At 36.8% G+C, this 24,782-nt stretch overlaps 4 protein-coding genes and 1 pseudogene across 6 annotated transcripts; 2 read left to right on the plus strand and 3 right to left on the minus strand.

Moving 5' to 3' along the window:
• Positions 1–721: 721 nt before the first annotated feature.
• Positions 722–2,714, minus strand: LOC18593259 (protein LIFEGUARD 2-like). The gene is made up of 4 exons (XM_007020399.3): positions 2,376–2,714; positions 2,136–2,249; positions 1,383–1,546; positions 722–1,277 (listed from the first exon to the last, which is right to left on the minus strand). Exons 1-4 carry the CDS (start codon positions 2,581–2,583, stop codon positions 1,080–1,082), a joined length of 684 nt encoding a protein of 227 aa, XP_007020461.3. The 5' UTR covers positions 2,584–2,714; the 3' UTR covers positions 722–1,079.
• Positions 2,715–5,465: 2,751 nt separating this feature from the next.
• Positions 5,466–6,737, minus strand: LOC148761362 (uncharacterized). Its single transcript, XM_088808459.1, has 4 exons — positions 6,613–6,737; positions 6,391–6,504; positions 5,941–6,104; positions 5,466–5,862 (listed from the first exon to the last, which is right to left on the minus strand). The coding sequence occupies exons 3-4, from the start codon at positions 6,022–6,024 to the stop codon at positions 5,575–5,577; spliced, it is 372 nt and encodes a 123-aa protein (XP_088664585.1). The 5' UTR covers positions 6,025–6,104; positions 6,391–6,504; positions 6,613–6,737; the 3' UTR covers positions 5,466–5,574.
• A 1,261-nt stretch (positions 6,738–7,998) lies between these two features.
• LOC148761363 (protein LIFEGUARD 4-like) lies at positions 7,999–9,575 on the minus strand. The gene is made up of 4 exons (XM_088808501.1): positions 9,207–9,575; positions 8,780–8,893; positions 8,509–8,672; positions 7,999–8,419 (listed from the first exon to the last, which is right to left on the minus strand). The coding sequence occupies exons 1-4, from the start codon at positions 9,559–9,561 to the stop codon at positions 8,228–8,230; spliced, it is 825 nt and encodes a 274-aa protein (XP_088664627.1). The 5' UTR covers positions 9,562–9,575; the 3' UTR covers positions 7,999–8,227.
• A 1,553-nt stretch (positions 9,576–11,128) lies between these two features.
• Positions 11,129–15,153, plus strand: LOC18593261 (cellulose synthase-like protein E1; annotated as a pseudogene). Its single transcript, XR_016027452.1, has 8 exons — positions 11,129–11,400; positions 11,666–11,984; positions 12,150–12,290; positions 12,380–12,511; positions 12,625–12,837; positions 12,931–13,155; positions 13,240–13,587; positions 13,678–15,153. The product of XR_016027452.1 is annotated as a cellulose synthase-like protein E1 (transcript).
• Positions 15,045–24,432, plus strand: LOC108662673 (cellulose synthase-like protein E1). Of its 2 annotated transcripts, none has more exons than XM_018124074.2 (8): positions 15,045–15,434; positions 15,514–15,832; positions 21,853–21,990; positions 22,094–22,225; positions 22,700–22,912; positions 23,026–23,250; positions 23,345–23,692; positions 23,769–24,432. In XM_018124074.2, the coding sequence occupies exons 1-8, from the start codon at positions 15,163–15,165 to the stop codon at positions 24,324–24,326; spliced, it is 2,205 nt and encodes a 734-aa protein (XP_017979563.2). In that variant the 5' UTR covers positions 15,045–15,162; the 3' UTR covers positions 24,327–24,432. The 2 variants fall into 2 exon arrangements, with proteins under 2 accessions (XP_017979563.2, XP_017979562.2); XM_018124073.2 differs by having other exon boundaries at positions 15,047–15,434; positions 21,850–21,990.
• The last annotated feature ends 350 nt before the right edge of the window (positions 24,433–24,782 follow it).

Raw genomic sequence — 24,782 nt, forward strand, 5'->3', positions numbered from 1 at the left:
GTGCTGCAGAGAAGCTAGCTCCAGCATTCAGACATCAACCCAAATTTGAGAATGAACTAAAATTGAGATAGAACATGAACAATTGCTTACAATTATCTCTTTTGTTTCTGTTATTTTTTCGAATTGACTCGTAATTTATCATCTCTTTCCATATAATTCTGTGAAAAAAAATTACAATATGGTATAATTTATATTAACATTAATGAGATAAAATATATTTTCTTCTTACTAGATACAACAAAGCAGTGTCTTGGATGATCGAATAGTTCTGACCACCAGCTAGTTTCCAATAGCACAGAACAAACTACAGCAGACATTGGTTTGGTTCAAGTCAAGGTAATTGTCCGTATAGTCTTTGCAGCTTGCAACAAGTCTTGAGTCAATGGTGAGATTGAATTATTAGCATATATTATTCTCCATTACAGATCCATCAACCAATTCGAACCATTTGGAATCTCCTTAAAGCAACCATGGTTTGGTTGGTATCTGATATTTAAAGCTAGTGCACTTAATAAATAAAGTGCAGCTGTCCTTTTCTGACCCAAGGATTAGCTTGAATTGCTATAATCTGTTCCATTTCTTTGACTGTTTTCATGCTCAGTTACTGTTTCATGCTTCAGCCACGTCCAATACAGAATACATACAGAAGTGTTAGCATTTAATTATACAAACATGCAGAAGCAGCTACTGCTACCATTGATGGAAGACTGAAGAAAGCAGGTGAATAGAAAGAAGAGAAAACTATGAGAGTTTTATTTCTCAATACTTCATTAACATAACCCAGTCTGATACAAGGATATTAAACATGATTTAAACATAATATAATACACTACACTAAGGCAGAAGGCAGATGGCAGATATATTATCAAAACATGCATAGGTAGCATGGTTTGACAGTGCTGACTGCTGAGCATGCATGCAGTCTGCTAATTAGCACCAAAAAAGACCAATCCCTTAAGCCACCACAGGTGTTGATCGATGATGCTTCTAGAAGTATTCCATTCAAATTAAGCAAACACGAACAAATTTTGATTTGGTTTTAAACACCTTTCCTCAGAGGTGGGGGAGCACCCCATTTTCTAACGACGGCCGATGAGTTCCCTTCGACCAGGATTGTTTAAGAGAAAGATGAGATGAACAATGACTGCAGCACCAATGGGGTCGTAAAACTTGTGGTTGATGCAGAGATTTCCAGCAAGTAATATACGACCGGCGACAGCAAGTGCAACCAGGCAACCAAATATTGATGTTGATAGCTTTGCAAAAGGGTGGAAGACCTGTTCATCCCAAAAAATAGTCCCAAGAAGCAAAATTGGAAGAGGATGATTGAGGAGAAGAAGCAAAAATTATGGTGTTGATCAAGTCAGGAAACATGCACAAACCTGAATGGGAATGTAAACACAAGCCACCAGGAAGATACCAATCAAAAAGAGTTCACATAAGCTGAAATCACGCTTTCTGAGTGCTGAATATAAAGAGTGAAGTGTTAGGACCACAGCTACAACACTTATCAGAATTATGGTCTCCAAAACAGTTTTTCCTCTCCCTGTAGAAGCAGACAAAAATTGAGCTGAATTACTATTCAGTTGCCAAATATTGCATTTGAAACTAGACATTCTTATGTTTCAGCTAACACCCTTTTTTTGTTTTTGATAAGCCAAAGCCATGGCATTGATCATTTAAGAGCAACATGGGTTGCATCAGCCTCTCATCTTATGTCAAGCATCAGAGGCTAAATACAATCGGAATTGCAAATTACATCACAAGACCAGAAACCCCAACAGCACCCTTTGAACTTTTTCCAGCCATTTCCTTCATGGAACCTGATATCATCCCATCAACAAGAAAGATCCCAAGCATTTACAGCTGACACCTATTTCCACCTATCTATATAATGTTCTATATATGCAGTTTAGTTCAGATATTCTCTTTGCTTATATTTGGAGCACATATTATTCTTTCCAGTGCTACCAATTTCACCATGGTAGAGGAACTAAAACTGTCAGATTGAGAAAGTAGAAGGACCAAATTCAGATTTCAACTGTATGAAAACTTATATAGCATTCATCTAAACAAAGAAAAAAAATTGGATTTGTAAACAACGAACAACAATATACAAGGGAGCATATATGTACCTTTTGAGTAGGAACAAGAGAATCCCACAGCAGAGGCAAATAAAATGGTCCATAATATAAAAAGAACACAGTTGCAGGGCCAACGGTTTCGAAGATCAAGAAGCACACATTGAACTGTGGCAATCAACACAAAATAAACAAGCAATCCACATCAACAAACCCAACAAGAAGCATTGAAAACAAGAATTAAAAGAATAAAAAAATTCGATCCATATTATGCTGAGAAGAAATTTTCAGTACTTATCAAGCAAAGGACTATGGAGATGATATAGATGGAAAGGCCTGGTGCAGTGTGGAGAACAAAGTGGGGAATCCTGGAAACGGAAACAACTACTGATCCAACCGCAACAGCAAGGAGAAACTGCAAGGAGATTATGGCATAGACGCAAAACATCAAGAACCATTTGTCTTCATTCTCATTGTCATCAAACTCATTATCTGTTGGCATGTTGTATGGCTAAAATGAAAGAGAAATACAAGCTAAACAAAGAGTGAAATGAGTGAGTTTTCAGGTTTTACAGGGAATACTTATAGTTGGAGCAATACAGGTTTTGGTCTCCCTAAGAATATCTTACTACTGGACAGTGGATAAAGACCATTCATCTCGTCTTAAAAAGTCATATGTAAAAGCAAGTGCATTCACATTCTCCAAATAAAATAATCAACAATCAGTAGTGCTAATTAATCCTAGTATGGATTACATCATTTCGTATTACAAAAAGATATGATAAATTACAAAGGAGATAATTGTAGTATTTTATTCATATTCTATCTCAAATTTGAGGTATGGTGCACCCAAATTGTTGTCATGGAGCTGCCATGTTAACAGCTATATCAACCTGTTGGGTTGTCAAATTTCTTCAAACTTGTGTTGAATGCAGTGATGTGAAGCTTTGGTTCTGCAATGGGCGGATCCCATGTATGTCCCAGACCGTGTTTGCTTATAGGTAAGCTTATTTGATGGTGCAAAGAAGCTAGTTCCAAACATGCAGACACTAACCTAAATTTGGATAGTTTTGAAGAAGGGCAACAAAAGATCTGTCATGTCCGTCAAAAAGTTGGTAGGGAAAGATTGTAAGAAAGAAGAAGTAATCAAATATTTAAGGGGTAGGTATTGGTAGTGGTTCAAGTCAATGTAATTGTCCATATATATATATATATATATATATATATATATGTATGTATTTGCAACTTGCAGCAAGTCCAAGTCGATGGTGAGATTAAATTTATTAACATATATTATCCATTAAAGATCCATCAACCAGGTAGAAAGCATTTGGAAAGATAGGAATTCATCATTTTAATTTCCTCAAACCAACCATGGTTTTGTTTGTATCTGATTAGCATGAATGCTCAGTTACTGTTCCATGCTTCAGCCACTTCCAAATATAGAAGACGTATACAGAAGTGTTAGCATTCAATTATACAAACATGCAGAAGCAGTTACTGCTACCATTAATGGAAGACTACAGAAAACAGGTGAATAGCAAGAAGAGTAAACTATTGAGAGTTTTATTTCTCAATACTTCAGTAACATATATAATTCAGTCTGATACAAGGGTATTAAACATGATTTAAACATAAAATAATGATATTTTTCTTTGCAATACACAACACAGGCAGGAGGCAGATTCCACAAGAACGCATGCACCTTTCATAATTTTACGTCATGTGTTTAGTAAATTTCTTATATTAAAATCAATCTTATTGTTAAGTTATTTGTTTCTGCTATTAAGATTTAGGATTCGGAGTTTGGTGTTTAGGAATTATAGTATAAGATGAGACACGTAATGTAAAATTATAAAAGAGATATCAAGTGAGACGGTGAACTTTTATTCATACAAGATCGATTAAACAATTAAAACGTTTGAAAAAATAGAATTAATTTTAGTTTTTCAACCAACCATGGTTTGGTTGTATCTTGCTCAATGTAATGAGTCAATTAGCAATTAAACAATGACTATACTGTTAAGTCAAATTAACAATCATTTAATTTGTTTCTACTATGGAGATGATATAGATGGAAAGGCCTGGTGCAGTGTGGAGCACAAAGTGGGGAATCCTGGAAACCGAAACAACTACTGATCCAACCGCAACAGCAAGGAGAAACTGCAAGGAGATTATGGCATAGACGGCAAACATCAAGGCCCATTTCTCTCCATTCTCATTGTCATCAGACTCATTATCTGTTGCCATGTTGTAAGGCTAAAACGAAAGAGAAATACAAGCTAAACAAAGAGTGAAATGGTGAGTTAATTTTTTGGTTTTGCAGGGAGCATGTAGTTTGGAGAAATGCAGGTTTCTCTGACTAGACTTTGGATAAAGACCAAAGACCAATAAAAGGCTTTGCCCCATTCGGAGTACTCTCTCCCTTGGTGTCTTTTTGTTAATTATAAAAACAAATAACTTAAAAGTGATGTTAATGCAAGAAATTTACTGAATACTTAATGTAAAATTATAAAAGAGATATCACTTGGGGCAAGTTGCAGTATTATATATTATATATGTGAGAAAGAAATGAGCTTAGAGTTTTCCAATGGAGTTGGTTGGAGGAGCAGGGAACCCATCCCTGCTCAATGGCAGGGTCAATTAGCAATTAATCAGTGACCACTAATGTCAAACAAAAATATTCAAGTACCATTTTTTCACATTTCTCCAAATCAATGATTAAACCACCATTTAAAGAAAGCCTGGAAGGTTAAGATATTTTTCAAGGTTCATGAATCATGGGGGCCTTGAGGGTGGATGAAAATATCACAAAAGTTACTTTTATTCAACTAGACCCTGGTTAAGGTTTTGATGAATATGAACATGGTTAATAAGAGGCAGAACGAATATAATTTAAGGTTTCCTTCGGATAAATCCATAACTCTAACCACAAGCAAGTTTCAAATAGTAGAAAAATGTCCAAGAAGAATAAACTACAGCAGAAATTGGCCCTTCAACATCTCTACCATCCTTGACCATTTGATTTCCAGCAATTTGCGTATGACAAACAAAAAGGAGTCCAGCCAGGGGATACAGAGCCATCAACCAATTAAAAACATTTGGAACAATAGGAATGGCGAGTCCTTGCAATATTTTATGTAACAGAAAGTCCAGCTGCCCTTCTTTGACCCAAGGGTTAGCGTGAATTCCTATATCTGTTCCATTTCTTTGACTGCATTCTGCCAATTCCCCACAGTGTTTTACTCCTTGTTTTCATTTATTGACATCAATTCAGTTTTAGTTTCAATGGTAATGTTGAGGGGGAGGACTCATAAAAGATAATGGAAGTGCTTTCTCTTGTCTAAGAAGGGAGTTACATTCGCCATCCTGCTGCTTTATGGATAAATAAAGCTCAGTGTACTGTTTCATGCTTCAGCTACTTCCAACCTAATCCAAAATAGAATATAATACAGAACAATATAAGCAAAAGTTAACAAGTTTTCATTTGGTTTTAACACTTTTGACAGGCTGCAAGAAAAGTTAACAAGTTCACATAAGGCATAATCTGTGATGATGTTAAGGGTTCCTCAGGCACCCTGATTGCTCGACGGCTGGTGAGTTCCTCTCGATTAGGATTGTTCATGAGAAAGATGAGATGAACAATGACCGCAGCACCAATGGGATCGTCAAATTGGTTGTTGATAAAAAAAGTTTCAGCAATGTAAATACGACCAGCGAAAGCAATTGCAACCAGGAAAGCATATATTGATATTGATAGCTTTGCAAAAGGGTGAAAGACCTGTTCATCCCAAAAAAGATTATGAGGGGGAAGAGGCAAAAGTGATGGTGTTGATCAAGTCAGGAAACAAGCGCAAACCTGAATGGGAATATAAACACAAGCCACCAGGATGACACTGATTGATAAGAGTTCACACAAGCTGAAATCACGCTCTGTCTGCATTGAATATAACGAGTGATGTGCTAGGACCACAGCTTCAACACTTACCAGAATTATGGTCTCTAACACAGCTTCTCCTCTCCCTGTAGAAGTAGACAAAACAGTAGAGCTGAATTTCTCTTCATTTACCAAATATTTTGACATTGTATCAATGCATATCAAATTGTTCATTTGCATATGTAATGTTCTTTTTATGCTGCAATATATAGTTCTGATGTTCTCTTTGGTTATATTTGGAGCACATATAATTGTCTCCACTGCTACCAATTTCACCAGGTAGATGAACTTAAAAACTGTCAGATTGAGAAAGTAGAGGGATCAAATTCATTTCGACCATATAAAGACATAGAGAAAAGGGAACAAATATACCATTTGAGTAGGAACAAGAGAGTCCCACAGCGGAGGCAAATAAAATGGTCCATAATATAAAAAGAACATAGTTCCAGGGCCAACGTCCTCGAAGATCAAGAAGCACACATTGAACTGTGGCAATCAACACAAATTAAACAAGAAATCCACATAAATAAACCCAACAAGAAGCATCGAAAGCAAGAATTAAAAGAACAAAAATCAATCCATTTATATCAGTACTTATGATGCAAAAGACTATGGAGAGGATATAGATGGCAAGGCCTGGTGCAGTGTGGAGCACAAAGTGAGGAATCCTGGAATTCGAAACAACTACCGATCCAACTGCAACAGCAAGGAGATTATGGTATAGAGGCTAAACATCAAGACCCATTTTGTTTTATTCTCATTGTCATCATACTCATGATCTCTTGCCATGTTGTAAGGCTAAAATGAAAGAGAAATACAAGCTAAACAACGAGTGAAATGAGTTAGTTTTCAGGTTTTACAGGAAGTACTTATAGTTGGAGCAATACAGGTTTTAGTCTCCCCAAGAATATCTTACTACTAGACATTGGATAAAGACCATCCATCTCGTCTTAAAAAGTCATATGTAAAAGCAAGTGCATTCACATTGTCCAAACAAAATAATCAACAATCAGTAGTGCTAATTAATGCTAATATGGATTACATCATTTCGTAAAATAAAAAGATATGATAAATTACAAAGGAGATAATTGTAGTATTTTATTCATATTCTATCTCAAATTTGAGGTATGGTGCACCCAAATTGTTGTCATGGAGCTGCCATGTTAACAGCTATATCAACCTGTTGGGTTGTCAAATTTCTTCAAACTTGTGTTGAATGCAGTGATGTGAAGCTTTGGTTCTGCAATGGCTGTTCCCATGTATTCCCCAGACCCTATTTGCTTATAGGTAAGCTGATTTGTTGGTGCAAAGAAGCTAGTTCCAAACATTCAGACACTAACCTACATTTGGATAGATTTGCAGAAGGGCAAAACATCAGTCATGTCCATCAAAAAGTTGGTGGGTAAAGATTGTAAGAAAGAAGAAGTAATCAAATACTTAAGGAAGAAAGTTGATTTTGATATATAAGGGGTAGGTATTGGTAGTGGTATATTTAGATTAAAAATTAAATTTGTCCAAATGAATATATGGCTTGGTTCAAGGCAATGTAATTGTGCATATATATATATATATATATATATGTATTTGCAATTTGCTGCAAGTCCAAGTCAATGGTGAGATTAAATATATTAACATATATTATCCATTAAAGATCCATTAAACAGGTAGAAAGCATTTGGAAAAATAGGAAGTCATCATTTTAATTTCCTCAAACCAACAATGCTTTTGTTTGCATCTTATTAGCATGAATGCTCAGTTAGTGTCCCATGCTTCAGCCATTTCCAAATATAGAAGACCATGGTTAGCTTGTATCTTGCCTAATGGAATGAGTCAATTAGCAATTAAACAATGACTAGTACTGTTAAGTCAAATTAACAATCATTTAAAGATAAGCATGAAAGATAAGTCTGGATATAAAACGTCTATGACGGATTACATGAACAAAATTTACAAAGTTTTTAGATTCGTACTTGACCTCGCTTGACCCAAATAGAATTATTTTATGAATAACAACATTATTGAGAGCAAAAAGAGACTCCATAATAAGAGGGCAAAATAGATATAGTTCTAATCTGGTGCATTCCATGTTAACATTAATGAGACAAAAGTATATAATAAAATGATTGGATCGAATTCTCGTATTTTTTTTGTTTTCTGGGTACAGCCTCGTTTTACATGGACAAGTCTTTCTGATTATCTCATCTTTTCTCTAACCACAAGCTAGTTTCGGGTGGTAGAAAAATGTCCAATAAGAATAAACTATAGCAGAAATTGGATCTTCAATATCATCTCTACCATCCTTGACCATTTGATTTCCAGCAATGTAGGTATGACCAACAAAAAGGAGTGCAGCCAGGACAGCATATACGGATGTCGATAGATTTGCAGCAGGACCAAAGATCTGTCATGTCCATCAAAAAAACTGTTCACCATGGCAGAAATTTAGGTGCTTTCGATGTTGTATGTTGATTTTTGTATTGGTACACAAACCTGGATGGTGACATAGAGACAAAGTACCAAGAATGTACCCAAAAAACAAGGTGCACATAAGCTGAAATCAAAGTCTCCAATTGCTCCACAAAGAGCATAAACTGTCAGACTAACTGTGACAACACTCATCAGGATTATTGCCACTAGAATAGTTCTCCCATTCTCTGCAAGTAGACACAAACACACACACACACACACACACACACACACATCATGTGATTGTCATTAATTGATGGAATAATTGTGCTTCAGGTTTCTTGTTAATTTGTACCTTCTAGATAGGAACAAGAAAGCCCGATGGTGAAGGCAAATAGTATAGACCATAGTGCAAAAAGAAGGAAGTTCCATGGGGAATGGTTGGAAAAGGCAAGTAGTGGGCATTGAACTGTTTGAGTCAACACAGAGTTAAACAAAACCAATGATTAATCCATGTCAGTATGCTAAGAATAGAAAGTTAAAAAGACCCAGAGGTCCCAAAAGCATGCATTGGTTTCAGATCAAGCATCTTACAGTTCCAACATTTCCTTACTATTGGTTGAATTCCAAATCATGCATTGGATTATATATATTCAAAGGTGTTGCAATGTACCAAAGAAGTTGCCAAGAGTTCTACTTTTTGGTTACTTCAAATTGGCAAATGAAATGAATTCTTTCTTTCAGCAGGGTTCAACATGGTAGCTAAAGAATGTTTAGTTTACCTACAAGCCAAAGGATAAAGGAGATGATGCAGATGGTAAGGCCTGGTGTGGTGTGGATCAGCTCAAAGCAAGGGATTCCAGAATTGAAAACAAGGTTAGATCCAAATGCAACAGCAAGCAGCAACTGCAAGGATATGAGGGCATAAGCAACGAAGATTGTGTCCCATTCATTGCCTCTGCAGCTGCCTGGTAGAAGTGGAGAGTTGATGCTGTTTCCATCTCTGGCCATTTTTAACACAATGAAAGAAGAAAGCCAAGCAGAGTGAAGATGGATACTGTAACAGTTTGGTAACAGGTAATGTTTCTCGTTTCTAGGATACCTGCCGTTGAAAGTTTTGCATGAGATTAGCAACATAATAAAGGACCAGAACAAGGTCAATTAATTTAACATGCAAGGGCATTTGCATAGTTTTAGAATTTATTCAAACAAAAGGCTTACAGATAAGTTCGAAGGATTATGGATCCTTGTGCAGATCAAGGATGCAAAAATAGCAGTTAATTCTATTCTAATAGCCCACTTGCATGATTTCTGTCCATGTTTAGAAAGTGATGTTAGAACAACGAGACATTGGGGATAGTGAAACAAATTTTGTCTTAACTAACCATGCAATGTTTTATAATGTCAAATTGTAGTTGTTGATAAATTACAAACTAAAGGACAAGTCCAAAATGGATGATACAATATATATATAGCAAGTGGGGATTAAGGAAAAGATGTAAGAATTTATTGGCTTATCACTCACATTTCAGCTAACAGTTTGTAAAGCTCACTTATTAGTTTATTCATCAAGTGTTCATCACGTTGGTGATAGTTAGTTATGATTAAAATAGCATCTGGCAAAGCTGAGACAGAACTTTTATCCTCTAATTAAGTGATTAAAAGGTCCTTATTATGTGAATTATGTAATATAAGATAATCTTGAAGGAAAATGGTAATTAATGCCGTCTTGTTTTATCTCTTGGTGTAGGTTTTGAGCTCAATAACACAAAGATTTACGTGATTTGGTTTTGAAGTCTGCATGGACGAGCATAAACATAGGAGAGATTTCACTGTAAAAACTTAGGGTGTGTATTGCTTTCAATGTGTTTCAAGTATATGGTAATGGGAGGGAAAGGTTTAAGACCGATTAAACACAATGGTTATTTACATAGAATTGGTTGCAAAACTTTGTTTTTGGTACGATTATGTCTGCATTTCATCTTGCTCCACTAAACCTTATGAATGGCTGGATCATCTGGTCTTTGTTTTATGTATAGCAAATCCTAATGAACCCATTCAGATGCAAATGAACAGAACACAAGTTCAAATTTGCTTTCAATCATAACAAAAGAAGTTGAGGAAGACTTCCAACCAGTTCCTTCTGACTTTGACTAGGTTTAATTACTGCAGACAAAATTTGCCGACAGGGACACAAAGGCAAAGTTTGACTTTTGCAATCGATATGGATGAACAACTTAGAAAATCTTGAATATCCCCAAAAAAAGAGATTGATTGATAGTTTAAGGTCCCAATATCAGTGTTAATATTCTTGAGAGTTGAAAGCTATCAGCTCCAATCAATCTGAGCTTGCATTCCTGCCCAACAAGCTGCTATATAATCGAGTTACTTGCATGAACAAAGTACTTGCAAATCATTGTCTAGCAAGTTGAGGATAGCTACAGAATACTTATTACGTACCCTTGCTTCATGCATACGATTCTGTCGTGAATTTCATGCTTGCATCATGGATATGCAGCTTGACCATGCAATAATTCTTAATAGACTTTTTTTCTGGCAGCCGCTGATAATATAGATCAGCTAGCTTTTGAATTTGATTTTGTCCAAAAGGGTACGCAAGAATTTAGCTATAAATAGACAAACAGATTGATGCATGCCTCCAACATCATTTAAATTATTTCTGAATTCTAAGGTTGTTTGAAAGATGGGAAATGAAGGGTACGTTCCTTTGTTCGAGACAAAGAAAGCACAGGGGATAGCCCTTTACAGACTTTTTGCAGCCTCTGTGTTTGTGGGAATATGCTTTATCTGGGCTTATAGAGTGAATCATATACCAAGAAATGGAGAAGATGGGAGGTGGGTTTGGATTGGTTTGTTTGCAGCTGAGGTTTGGTTTGGTTTTTACTGGCTACTCACTCAAGCCCTCCGCTGGAACCCGATTTACAGACATACTTTCAAGGACAGGCTCTCTCGAAGGTTTCATCCCTCGAAAAACTCTTCTTACATACCTTGTACTCTAATTTTTGCTTTATTGCCCCGAAGTCCAGGAGAGCTAACCCTTCACCTACAATTTGGTTTCTTGCTTTAAAAATATTGCTGCAAACTTGATTCTAATCATCAACAATGGAAAAAACTGCCTTTTGAACATATCTTTACTCTGTAGTAACATGGATATAATGTCATTCATTAGTCTTCATATTTATGTTTTTGACAGAAATTTGCTTAATTTTCATTTTATCAGATATGAAAATGAGTTGCCTGGAGTTGATATTTTCGTGTGCACAGCAGATCCTCTGATAGAGCCACCAATGATGGTTATTAACACTGTTTTATCAGTCATGGCCTATGACTACCCGAAGGAAAAGCTTAGTGTGTATCTATCTGATGATGCTGGTTCATATCTTACCTTCTATGCTCTCTTGGAGGCCTCTCAGTTTGCTAAACACTGGATACCATTCTGCAAAAAGTTCAATGTGGAACCAAGATCTCCGGCTGCTTATTTCAAGTCAGTTTCTGGCTCACATGACTCCAAAGAGGTTAAAGAATTAGCAACTGTTAAGGTACTATACCATTGCCTACTTTCCTTGGGACCATTTCACTGTAAAGGACTTAAACTAAGCTTCTGATACCTGCTTTTAGACCAATTACAAAGATAGTTCTGAATGTGTTTTGAATCAATTTAGATAATGTTTTTAATGAGCTCGGCAATCTCTGACTTTCTGTAGAAATTATACAAAGACATGGAGAATCGAATCGAGGCTGCAGCCAAGCCAGGTTGTCTCTCTGAAGAACTACGTTCGAAACATGAGGGATTCTCTCGATGGGATTCATATGTTTCACAACGTGATCATGACACTATGCTTCAAGTAAGTGAAATGCTACATTTTGTTTAATGACAAGTACCATGTAAAGCATTTTCAAGAGTTTAGTACTGATGTTGAATGAATTTCACCAGATATTGATTAATGGGAAAGATCCAATTGCCACAGATGTGGAAGGATGTAGGCTACCAACTTTGGTGTACTTGGCTCGTCAGAAGAGACCCCAACATTTCCATAACTTCAAAGCTGGAGCTATGAATGCATTGGTAATTCAAAAGCTGACTTGTAATTACTTTCTTTTTCTATTCATTTGAGATATCTTAAGATAAAATTTGTGATTGCCAACAATCCTAAAAGCTCATTTCATTCCACACTGCAGATAAGGATATCATCCAAAATCAGCAACGGGCAGATCATTCTGAATGTAGACTGTGATATGTACTCAAATAACTCACATTCGGTGCGAGATGCTCTTTGCTTCTTCATGGATGAGAAAAAAGGCCCTGAGATTGCTTATGTGCAGTTTCCCCAGAACTTTGATAATATTACCAAGAATGAAGTATACAGTAATTCAATGAGAGTGATTAATGAGGTATGTGTTGATGTAACTAAGCTCTGCTGATAAAAATAGCATTTTCTCTTTCTTTCTATGTGATTTTTTTTTTTAAATGGTTGGAAATGGAAGGTGGAATTCCATGGTCTGGATGGATATGGAGGCCCTCTCTATATTGGAACGGGCTGCTTTCACAGAAGAGATACTCTGTGTGGGAGGAAGTTCAGTCAGGGATCTAAGAATGAATTTAAGATAGAAAAAAATGCAGAAAGAGAAGAAACCATTCATGAATTGGAAGAAAATTCAAAGGACCTTGCAAACTGTACTTATGAAGAAAATACTGACTGGGGAAAGGAGGTATCTTTCTTTCTCTTTACCTCAAGCAGGCATTAAGCACACTGCATACATGCTTTCTTGAGCTTATTCAATGTTTCATTGCAGATGGGATTGAAATATGGGTGTCCAGTTGAAGATGTGATCACTGGTTTATCAATTCAATCCCGGGGATGGAAATCAGTGTATTACAATCCGGCAAGGAAGGCCTTTTTAGGAGTTGCAACAACCACACTGGGTCAAACACTAGTGCAGCACAAGAGATGGTCTGAAGGTGATTTTCAGATTTTGCTTTCAAAGTACAGTCCTGCCTGGTATGCCAAAGGAAAGATTAGCTTAGGCCTCCAACTGGGATATTGCTGTTACTGCTTCTGGGCTTCTAATTCCCTGCCAGTGCTCTATTACTCTATTGTTCCTTCCCTTTCTCTTCTAAGAGGGATATCTTTGTTTCCACAGGTATGTTTTTTGTTTTCTTTTTTCTCATTCAAACCCATTTCTCTTAATTGACTTGGATTAACTGAATTTATGAACATTGAACTTATCCAGTTGTCAACTCCATGGTTTATTCCATTTGCATATGTGATATTCTCCACATATACCTACAGCCTAGCTGAGTTTCTGTGGAGTGGTGGCACAGTCCTTGGTTGGTGGAATGATCAAAGAATATGGCTTTACAAAAGAACAAGCTCATACCTCTTTGCCTTTACCGACACCATTGCGAATTCACTTGGATATTCTGCAGATTCAGGATTTGTAATCACAGCCAAAGTTTCTGAACATGATGTCCACAACCGATACTTGAAAGAGATCATGGAGTTTGGAGCATCCTCTCCCATGTTCACTGTACTGGCAACAAGTGGTTTGGTGAACCTACTTTGCTTGGCTGGACTGCTGAAGAAACTGTTCATCGCTGAGGACATATCTAATCTCTACCAGATGATGGTTTTGCAAATCCTTCTTTGCAGCCTTCTGGTTCTCATCAACTGGCCTTTATACCAAGGCCTTTTCTTGAGGAAGGACAACGGCAAGATACCAAGCTCTTTAGCAATCAAATCTATAGTATTTGCACTCCTTGTACCTGCTTTATGTTCTTGTATTAATTTTGTATTGTATTTCTTTTCTGATTTTGTTTTACTGTGTAACTTGATCCCTTGATTCAAATTCAAAGAATAAATAAATGATTACATTTTATACATACCAGATTCTAGAAGTTATTGAATCTTACTTACCTTCTGGTTTGCAGGTTCTACCAGTATCTGAGTATTACCTTTGTCCTATATAATATTCCTATAGTATACCTAAAAGGTTATAGTATACCAATCAGAAAGCGATGTTTGCAAGTTAGACACTCGGGTCAAAGAAACCCAAAGATCTAAGCCATGGCTTTTGAGAGCGTTGGATAGTAGCCTAGGAGGAAGGTTTTGGTTGGGAGGCATTATCAAGATTCTGTCTGAACATCGCAGATTGGACGTGACCTTTCTCAGTTTGTGGGGCTTATTTTATTGAGCCATTTCTAACAGTCAATGCAAAGAGGTGACCCACCCTGGATTGATTATATCTTTGCCATCTTGCTGTTTCTTGAAGTGTTATGTGTAATACTACTCGAGGCTCAACATGTGCAGAATGCAGAACCTGGCTGACTTTATTGTAAAGTGTGAAAGTATGGATGTAAGGTGAGTATACTATGTGCTAACAGTGATGTAGGGTCACTTTTGTAGGAACTACGCTGAGGTTGACAGATCCTTCATGAGTCCGCTCTCCTCACGCCGGTTCCCACCAGCTTTTCGCCGACGTAGGATGAATACTAAAAACTTATTTTGACTGAGCAACGCACTCTTTCTTATGCAGCCACAAAGGGGCAGCAATCATGAAGGTGCACCTAGTTGAGAAATAATAATTCTCAACAGACTTTTCTGTGAGGAGAAGATAAGGTACCTTTTCATTTGATTTTTGCAATAGCGCTCGGACGTTCATAGTTGTCTATGTTTGAGAGAGAGAGAGAGAGAGAGAGAGAGAGAGAAAGAGAGAGAGATGGGAGATGATAGATACTGCCCTTTGTTTGAGACAAAGAGAGCAAAAGGAACAGCTCTTTACAGAGTCTTTGCAGGGTCTATATTCATTGGTGTATGTCTGATTTGGGCTTTCAGAGTGAGCCATCTACCAAGAGAAGGAGAAGATGGGAGGTGGGCTTGGATTGGTTTGCTTGCAGCTGAGCTTTGGTTTGGTTTTTACTGGTTCCTCACTCAAGCACACCGGTGGAACCAAGTCTACAGGCACACCTTCAAAGACAGGCTCTCCCAAAGGTTTTCCTCTTGACCCTTTTCCATACACCTCAATCTTGTTTCATTTTGAATGCTTGCTTAACTACCAAGGTATGATCAGATATGAAAATGAGTTACCAGGGGTGGATATATTCGTGTGCACTGCGGATCCTGTGATTGAGCCACCAATGATGGTTATCAACACCGTTTTATCAGTTATGGCCTATGACTACCCACCGGAGAAGCTCAGTGTGTACCTCTCCGATGATGCCGGTTCACATCTCACCTTCTATGCTCTATCTGAGGCCTCTCAGTTTGCTAAACATTGGATACCATTCTGCAAAAAATTCAACGTGGAGCCGAGATCTCCAGCAGCTTTCTTTGACTCAATTTCTAACTCACAAGACTCCAAACAAGCTAAAGAATTATCAATTATAAAGGTACCTATACTTTATTGTTTCACTGGTAAGACAAGCTCATGCCTGACGTATCTAAGGTTGAAAAAATACAAAGGTAGAGGTAGAGCTATCTTTGTCTTATTGCATAAAGAAATATTATTCTCTTTAATGGAATTTAAAGTCTCGGTTGCAGAGCATGACATCAACACTTCAAAAATAAGGATGTCCATATGTCAAAACACATGACTTAGAATTTTATCCTTAAGCAGTTAAGCAGTTTTTTTTTGAAATAAAGGCCACATGTTGTGAGCCGTTAAAAGACAGCAGTTATAAGTTGTGCTGTCTTTGATCCCCTATTTTTAGAGTAACTGTTTCTTGCTCTTATCCTCTCAATATTTGTGTATAAATACACTTACTGCAGCAGTGAAATTATCAATCATTCCTTGTTTTCAATTTATCTCTTTTATGAAATTCTCTCTTATAAATATTCTCAAAAGATCAACATGGTATCAGAGCGTTTTTGAGTGATCTTAAGGGACCTTGGCAAAATAGTTTCAAAACATTTATCTTTTACAAAAAAAATTTTTCTTTATCTGTTCTTTCTGTCAGACTTCAAAAATAAATGGCTTCCTCCAATTACAGCATTGCTGCTCCTCCAGTTTTCAATGGCAACAATTATCCCATGTGGGCTGTAAAAATGAAGGCATATCTAAAAGCCTTCGACTTGTGGGAAGTTGTGGAAGTAGGAGGAGATCCTCCTGCCCGACAAGCCAACCCAACAATTGCTCAAATGAAGCAATACAATGAAGAAGTAGCAAAACGGTTTAAAGCTTTGTCTTGCATCCACTCTGCTGTCACGGATGCAATCTTTGTAAGGATCATGGCATGTGAATCTGCAAAGGAAGCTTGGGACAAGATAAAGGAAGAGTTTCATGGTAGTGATCGTACAAGGCAAATACAGATTTTAAATTTGTTGAGAGAATTTGAAGTGCTAAAAATGAAAGATGAAGAAACGATGAAGGATTATTCTGATAAAGTTTTAAGAGTTGTAAATCAATTAAGACTATTTGGTGAAAATATAACAGAAAGAAGAGTTGTCAATAAATTTTTGGTAAGTTTGCCTGAAAAATTCGAATCAAAAATTTCCTCTCTAGAGGATTCTAAGGACCTGACAACTATGTCAGTATCAGAATTAATAAATGCTTTACAAGCTCAAGAGCAACGCAGAGCATTAAGGCAAGAAGACCATGTTGAAGCAGCCTTGGCTGCAAGAAGAGTTGACAAACGAACCAGTAGTGGAAGTCACAAGAAGTCTGAATATGAGAAGAAAGACAAAGACAAGAGGTATGAAGAAAAGAAACAAGGAAAGAAATGGCAATTTCCACCATGTTCCTATTGTAAAAAGAAGAATCACATTGAGAGATATTGTTGGTATAGGCCTCATGTAAAATGTAGAGCTTGCAATCAAAAGGGACATGTTGAAAAAGTTTGCAAAAACAAAGAAAATCGGGTTGAAGAAAAAGCTGCAATTGTGGAACAAAAGGAAGATGCTGAAGAAACACTATTTATGGTTATTGAATCAAATGACTCAAAAAAAGACAGTATTTGGTTGATTGATAGTGCCTGCTCCACGCATATTACAGGTAAGATTAAGAATTTTCTTGATCTAAATAAAGCCTACAAGTCAACTGTGGAAATTGGAGATGGAAATTTGCTAAAAATTGCAGGTCGTGGCACTGTTGGTATCACTACTAAGAAAGGTATGAAAACCATTGCAAATGTTTGCTTTGCACCTGAAGTTACTCAAAACCTTTTAAGTGTAGGGCAGTTAGTGAAAGAAAAAAATTCACTTTTGTTCAAAGATGAACTGTGCACGATTTTTGACCCATCTGGTAGAGAAATAGCAACTGTAAAAATGAGAAACAAATGTTTCCCATTAGATTTGAATGAAGCAGGTCATATGGCTTATAAATGTGTTTCAAATGAAGCTAGGTTGTGGCACAGAAGATTAGGCCACATCAACTATCAGTTCATAAAGAACATGGGATCTTTGAATCTTGTCAATGATATGCCAATAATTACTGAAGTTGAGAAAACATGTGAAGTTTGTCTACAGGGCAAGCAAAGCAGGCATCCTTTTCCTAAACAAAGTCAAACACGAGCTGCAAATCGGTTGCAACTCATACATACTGATATTTGTGGTCCTATTGGCACTTTATCACTCAATGGAAACAAATATTTCATTTTGTTTATTGATGATTTCAATAGGTTTTGCTGGATATTTTTTCTTAAGCAAAAGTCAGAAGCCATTCAATACTTTATGAAGTTCAAAGTTCTTGTGGAGAAGCAAACTGATCAGAAAATTAAAGCCTTAAGATCAGATAATGGCTCAGAATACACTTCAAATGAGTTTAAAGCCCTGTTAACTCAAGAAGGAATCAAGCAATTTCTTACAGTACCCTACAGTCCTCAGCAAAACGGTGTGAGCGAGAGGAAGAATCGTACTATTATGGAGATGATCAGATGTCTATTATTTGAGCAACAAATGCCAAAATACTTTTGGGCAGAGGCTGCAAATTTTGCTGTGACTTTGCAAAATTTAATACCCACTACAGCTTTAAATTCAATGACACCATTTGAAGTTTGGCATGGATATAAACCATCTATTTCAAATGTGAAAGTATTTGGCTGCATTGCATATGCCCAAGTTCCCCAGCAGAAAAGAACCAAACTAGACTCAAAAACCCAAATCTCAATCAACTTGGGTTATAGCAGTGTTTCAAAAGGATATCGATTGTTTAATGTTGAAACAAAGAAAGTTTTCATAAGTCGAGATGTAGTGTTCAATGAAGACATTCACTGGAATTGGATGAAGAATGAAATCGCAGAAAATAACAATGATAATGTTGCGGTAAACCTGGATGTTTTTGAAGAAGAAGCAGGACATGAGTTAGATGATAATATCGATGACATGCCAGTAAGAGGAATTCGATCTTTACAAGATATTTATGAGCAATGTAACGTTGCTATAACTGATCCATGTTCCTATATTGAAGCTGCATCTGATGAACAATGGAAACTTGCTATGGAGGCTGAAATGACAATGATTAAAAGAAACCAAACTTGGATTTTGGTTGATAGACCAAAACATCAAAGAGTTATCAGTGTAAAGTGGATTTTCAGAACCAAGCTAAACTCTGATGGCTCAATAAATAAATTGAAAGCCAGGTTGGTGGTGAGAGGTTTTTCTCAAGTCCATGGTGTGGATTTTTTTGAGACTTTTGCTCCAGTGGCAAGGCATGACACCATTAGACTTCTTGTAGCACTTGCAGGAAGGGAAAAATGGAGGATTTGGCACATGGATGTTAAATCTGCGTTTTTAAATGGGACTATAAGTGAAGATATTTATGTCGAGCAGCCTGAAGGATTTGTTGAGAAAGGCAAAGAAGACAAAGTCTGTAAATTGATCAAGGCTCTTTACGGTTTAAAGCAGGCACCAAGAGCTTGGTATAAAAAAATTGATGCTTATCTAAGGAGTAACAAATTCTTTCGCAGTGAAAGTGAACCCACCTTATACGTGAAGAGTTCGTTGGGTAAAATCCAACTTATTGTCTCAGTTTATGTAGATGATTTACTTATAACTGGACCAAATAAATCTGATTTGAACAGCTTCAGAAATAAAATGAAATCTGAGTTTGATATGAGTGACTTGGGTGAAATGAGTTATTTCCTTGGTTTGGAAATTCAGCAAAGGTCAGACTTTATCTGCTTGCATCAAAAAAAAATATGCAGGAGAGCTGTTAAAAAGATTTAAGATGGAAGGTTGTAAGCCTGTGTCTACACCACTTACTACTGGAACCAAACTGTGTAAAGATGATGGAAGTACCTTGGTTGATGTTACTCAGTATAGGAAATTAATTGGTTGCTTGCTATATCTCTCAGCATCAAGGCCAGATATAATGTATACCACTAGTCTGCTTTCTCGATTTATGCAATCACCTACAAAGACTCATTTAACTGCTGCAAAACGAGTTTTGAGGTATGTGAAAGGGACTCTAAATTATGGTCTTTTGTATGGACAAGTTGAAAATAAAGAATTGGAAGGGTATAGTGATAGTGATTGGGCTGGGAGTTATGATGATTCAAAAAGCACCAGTGGATACTGTTTTTCTTTTGGAAGTGCTATGTTCAGTTGGAACTCAAAGAAACAAGACATTGTTGCTCAATCCTCTGCTGAAGCAGAGTATGTGGCTGCTGCGTCTGCAACAAATCAAGCTCTGTGGCTTAGAAAGGTACTTTTGGATTTGAAGTTTGAACAAATAAATCCAACTGTTCTCTGGTTAGACAATCAGTCTGCTATTGCTCTGGCTAAAAATCCAATTAATCACAGTAGAACCAAACACATCAGGATAAAGTTTCATGTAATACGAGAAGCTGTGACGAACAATGAAGTTGTTGTAAATTACTGTGGTACTGATGATCAAATAGTAGATATTTTTACTAAGGGATTATGCAGAGAAAAATTTGAGTTGCTTAGAAGCAAACTGGGAATGGGCAACGTCGACTTCAAGGAGGTGTAATGGAATTTAAAGTCTCGGTTGCAGAGCATGACATCAACACTTCAAAGATAAGGATGTCCATATGTCAAAACACATGACTTAGAATTTTATCCTTAAGCAGTTAAGCAGTTTTTTTTTGAAATAAAGGCCACATGTTGTGAGCCGTTAAAAGACAGCAGTTATAAGTTGTGCTGTCTTTGATCCCCTATTTTTAGAGTAACTGTTTCTTGCTCTTATCCTCTCAATATTTGTGTATAAATACACTTACTGCAGCAGTGAAATTATCAATCATTCCTTGTTTTCAATTTATCTCTTTTATGAAATTCTCTCTTATAAATATTCTCAAAAGATCAACATTTAACTGCTGCAAAACGAGTTTTGAGGTATGTGAAAGGGACTCTAAATTATGGTCTTTTGTATGGACAAGTTGAAAATAAAGAATTGGAAGGGTATAGTGATAGTGATTGGGCTGGGAGTTATGATGATTCAAAAAGCACCAGTGGATACTGTTTTTCTTTTGGAAGTGCTATGTTCAGTTGGAACTCAAAGAAACAAGACATTGTTGCTCAATCCTCTGCTGAAGCAGAGTATGTGGCTGCTGCGTCTGCAACAAATCAAGCTCTGTGGCTTAGAAAGGTACTTTTGGATTTGAAGTTTGAACAAATAAATCCAACTGTTCTCTGGTTAGACAATCAGTCTGCTATTGCTCTGGCTAAAAATCCAATTAATCACAGTAGAACCAAACACATCAGGATAAAGTTTCATGTAATACGAGAAGCTGTGACGAACAATGAAGTTGTTGTAAATTACTGTGGTACTGATGATCAAATAGCAGATATTTTTACTAAGGGATTATGCAGAGAAAAATTTGAGTTGCTTAGAAGCAAACTGGGAATGGGCAACGTCGACTTCAAGGAGGTGTAATGGAATTTAAAGTCTCGGTTGCAGAGCATGACATCAACACTTCAAAGATAAGGATGTCCATATGTCAAAACACATGACTTAGAATTTTATCCTTAAGCAGTTAAGCAGTTTTTTTTTGAAATAAAGGCCACATGTTGTGAGCCGTTAAAAGACAGCAGTTATAAGTTGTGCTGTCTTTGATCCCCTATTTTTAGAGTAACTGTTTCTTGCTCTTATCCTCTCAATATTTGTGTATAAATACACTTACTGCAGCAGTGAAATTATCAATCATTCCTTGTTTTCAATTTATCTCTTTTATGAAATTCTCTCTTATAAATATTCTCAAAAGATCAACACTCTTGACCTTCTTGTTTCACTTTATTCACATTTGGGCTGTAAGAACCACTCTATTAACTTATATTAATTATAAATCTGATATCATTTACTGTTAATTGGTCTAACTAAAAAGAATCTAACCTGAATGCTTCAGTAATTTATTAAAAAGTTTTGCGTTTGGCATATTGCTATTCTACTTAACAAGTTTTAGTGTGTTTTAAAGTCTGTTTTAAATCTTATGCTGGTACTTTTGCTCTATAGAAGTTATATGAAGACATGAAGGACCGAATCGAAATTGCAACCAAGCTAGGCCGTCTGCCTGAAGAAGTGCATTTGAGGCATAAAGGGTTTTCTCAATGGGATTCGTACTCTTCTAGGAATGATCATAACACCATTCTTCAAGTATGTGAAAATCGAAACATCAGTTTTTGTTAATGATGAGTAATACTTGAAAGCACTTTGAACCAACTCAGTACAAATTTGTTGAATAACTGAATTTTGCCAGATATTGATTGATGGGAAATACCCGAATGCCAAGGACATGGATGGATGTGCATTACCAACGTTGGTGTACCTGGCTCGGGAGAAGAGACCCCAGTATCCACATAACTTCAAAGCTGGAGCTATGAATGCCCTGGTATACATACTCTGCCGTTCAACATGCAACTTTTTGTTGTCAAAGTAGTAATACAGACATGCAAGGGCAGTAGGTACTGCTATTAAAGACAGATAGAATAGCAGATAGAACAGAAGCAGAAAACTATGCGAATTTTATCTGTAAAGCTTCTTCATTGATTCAGTCTGATACTCAGCATTAAAAAATAGTTCAAAAACATAAAGACGGTAAGTTCTCTTTGTGCATGACACTTGGCAAGTGCTAACACCAGACATCATATCAAAACATGCTTGACTGGCATGTTTTTGACACTTGACTGCTAACATGCAGTCTGCTTAACTCAAAAAACACCTGTCCTATAAGTCACCACACGTGTTGGTGCTTCTAGAAGTGTATCATGCAAATTTTAGGAACAGATATTGTGTGTGTGTGTATATATATATATATATATTCTGATAACACCAAACCTAACAGATAATGTAACTCAACATGCAGATAAGGGTATCATCAGAAATTAGCAATGGACAGATTATTCTTAATGTGGATTGCGATATGTACTCAAATAATTCAGTTGCTGTGAGGGATGCTCTTTGCTTCTTCATGGATGAGAAAAAGGGCCATGAGATTGCTTATGTACAGTTTCCACAAAATTTCGACAATATTACCAAAAATGAGCTATATAGCAGTTCAATGAGAGTAATAAGTCAGGTATGCATTCATGTAATGATTGGTGCTCATACAATATTTTTCTCTTCTTGGCATTCTTTTATGACTTCAATAAATGTTGCATTGTTTGCTTCTGTTAATGTTGAAAATGATAGGTGGAATTCCATGGTTTGGATGGATATGGCGGCCCCCTTTATATTGGAACTGGCTGCTTTCACAGAAGAGATACACTATGTGGAAGGAAGTTCAGCAGGGAAACTAAAAATGAATTCAGAATAACAACAGACAGAGAAAGGGAAGAAAAGGCACATGCATTGGAAGAAAAATTAAAGGTCCTTGCTAATTGTACTTATGAAGAGAACACTGAGTGGGGAAATGAGGTACTTCTCTCTCTTACTCTCCCTCACTCAATCACACATGCCAGTGTATATTTTTATACACACTTACTTCAGCATAGTGCATTTTAAATTTCAGATGGGATTGAAGTATGGGTGTCCAGTTGAAGATGTGATCACAGGTTTATCAATCCAATGCCGGGGATGGAAATCAGTGTATTTCAATCCGGAAAGGAAGGCTTTTCTAGGAGTTGCACCAACCACACTTGCTCAGACACTGGTGCAACACAAGAGATGGTCCGAAGGTGACTTTCAGATTCTACTTTCGAAATACAGTCCAGCTTGGTATGCCAATGGCAAGATTAGCTTGGGCCTTCAGCTGGGATATTGCTGTTACTGCTTTTGGGCTTCTAATTGCTTGGCAGGGCTATACTACTCCATTGTTCCTTCCCTTTATCTTCTAAGAGGCATTTCTTTGTTCCCTGAGGTATGTTACTACCTTTCATTCTCAATTTCAGACAAATTTTAAGTTTAATCTGTTTCTGACAAATGAACATATCCAGTGTTCAAGCCCATGGTTTCTTCCATTTGCATATGTTGCAATTTCCAAATTCGCTTATAGCCTAGCTGAGTTTCTATGGAGTGGTGGCACAGTCCTTGGTTGGTGGAATGATCAAAGGATCTGGCTTTACAAAAGGACAAGTTCCTACCTCTTGGCCTTCATTGACACCATTGCGAAAACATTAGGACTAAATTCTGATTCAGCATTTGTAATCACTGCCAAAGTTTCTGACCAGGAAGTCTATAACCGATATGTCAAAGAGATAATGGAGTTCGGAGCCTCCTCTCCAATGTTCACTACACTGGCGACAATTGCATTGATAAATTTAGTTTGCTTGGCTGGACTGATGAAGAAAGTAGCCATGGAAGAGAGCATTGCTAGAATTTATGAGACAATGCTTTTGCAAGTAGTTCTATGTGTCATTCTGGTTCTCATCAACTGGCCTTTGTATCAAGGACTTTTCTTTAGGAAGGACAATGGCAAGATGCCAAACTCTATAGCTATTAAATCAATTGTATTAGCTCTGTCTGTATGTACTTGCTTTACATTCTTGACTTAAGTTTTCCTGTTGTTTATTGTGTTACCATTTTCCTGTAACGTACAGTCTTTCACTCCATGATTTGAAGAAATAAAAGGATACCCTCTGTCCCTTTAGGATTCTACTACACCCACAACTAGACAATTCAGACTGAGCTACAGTAACTAGGGCTACTTGCTTTGCCAGCCTCATACTTTGATGTATTTCATATCTACACTTGGTCTATCTGGGTTCAAATTCGACTGCTAATTAGTCTATGCAGGACCACTTTGTGCAATCACAATGCATATCTTATGCCTATTTGCTTCCTCACTTTTCGCAATAAATATGTTGAGTGTTGGCCAGCTTGTTGAAGAAAATTGTACTTTGCTATTCAAAGAGAACGTGTGCACAATCCTGACTCCTCTGCTGCTGTCGGTTCAAATGAAAAAATAAATGTTTTCCACTTGGATTGGTTAAAGGTGGAATACAAAGCAT

This window comes from Theobroma cacao, chromosome 7 (assembly GCF_053813885.1).
Source record: "Theobroma cacao isolate CCN51 chromosome 7, ASM5381388v1, whole genome shotgun sequence".
NCBI classification, from domain to species: domain Eukaryota; kingdom Viridiplantae; phylum Streptophyta; class Magnoliopsida; order Malvales; family Malvaceae; genus Theobroma; species Theobroma cacao.

What these genes read in the sequence shown, in the direction of transcription:
- LOC148761362 (XM_088808459.1), bottom strand. Translation starts at nt 6,024, where the DNA reads ATGCAGACAGAGCGTGATTTCAGCTTGTGTGAACTCTTATCAATCAGT. An exon ending in GTGTTTATATTCCCATTCAG is followed by an intron (nt 5,863 to 5,940) that starts GTTTGCGCTTGT and finishes TGGGATGAACAG; the next exon opens with GTCTTTCACCCTTTTGCAAA.
- LOC18593259 (XM_007020399.3), bottom strand. Translation starts at nt 2,583, where the DNA reads ATGCCAACAGATAATGAGTTTGATGACAATGAGAATGAAGACAAATGG. An exon ending in CATAGTCCTTTGCTTGATAA is followed by an intron (nt 2,250 to 2,375) that starts GTACTGAAAATT and finishes TGATTGCCACAG; the next exon opens with TTCAATGTGTGCTTCTTGAT. An exon ending in GTGTTTACATTCCCATTCAG is followed by an intron (nt 1,278 to 1,382) that starts GTTTGTGCATGT and finishes TGGGATGAACAG; the next exon opens with GTCTTCCACCCTTTTGCAAA.
- LOC148761363 (XM_088808501.1), bottom strand. Translation starts at nt 9,561, where the DNA reads ATGTTGCTAATCTCATGCAAAACTTTCAACGGCAGGTATCCTAGAAAC. An exon ending in CTTTATCCTTTGGCTTGTAG is followed by an intron (nt 8,894 to 9,206) that starts GTAAACTAAACA and finishes TGACTCAAACAG; the next exon opens with TTCAATGCCCACTACTTGCC. An exon ending in TTCTTGTTCCTATCTAGAAG is followed by an intron (nt 8,673 to 8,779) that starts GTACAAATTAAC and finishes GTCTACTTGCAG; the next exon opens with AGAATGGGAGAACTATTCTA.
- LOC108662673 (XM_018124073.2), top strand. Translation starts at nt 15,163, where the DNA reads ATGGGAGATGATAGATACTGCCCTTTGTTTGAGACAAAGAGAGCAAAA. An exon ending in AAAGACAGGCTCTCCCAAAG is followed by an intron (nt 15,435 to 15,513) that starts GTTTTCCTCTTG and finishes AGGTATGATCAG; the next exon opens with ATATGAAAATGAGTTACCAG. An exon ending in AAGAATTATCAATTATAAAG is followed by an intron (nt 15,833 to 21,849) that starts GTACCTATACTT and finishes TTTGCTCTATAG; the next exon opens with AAGTTATATGAAGACATGAA.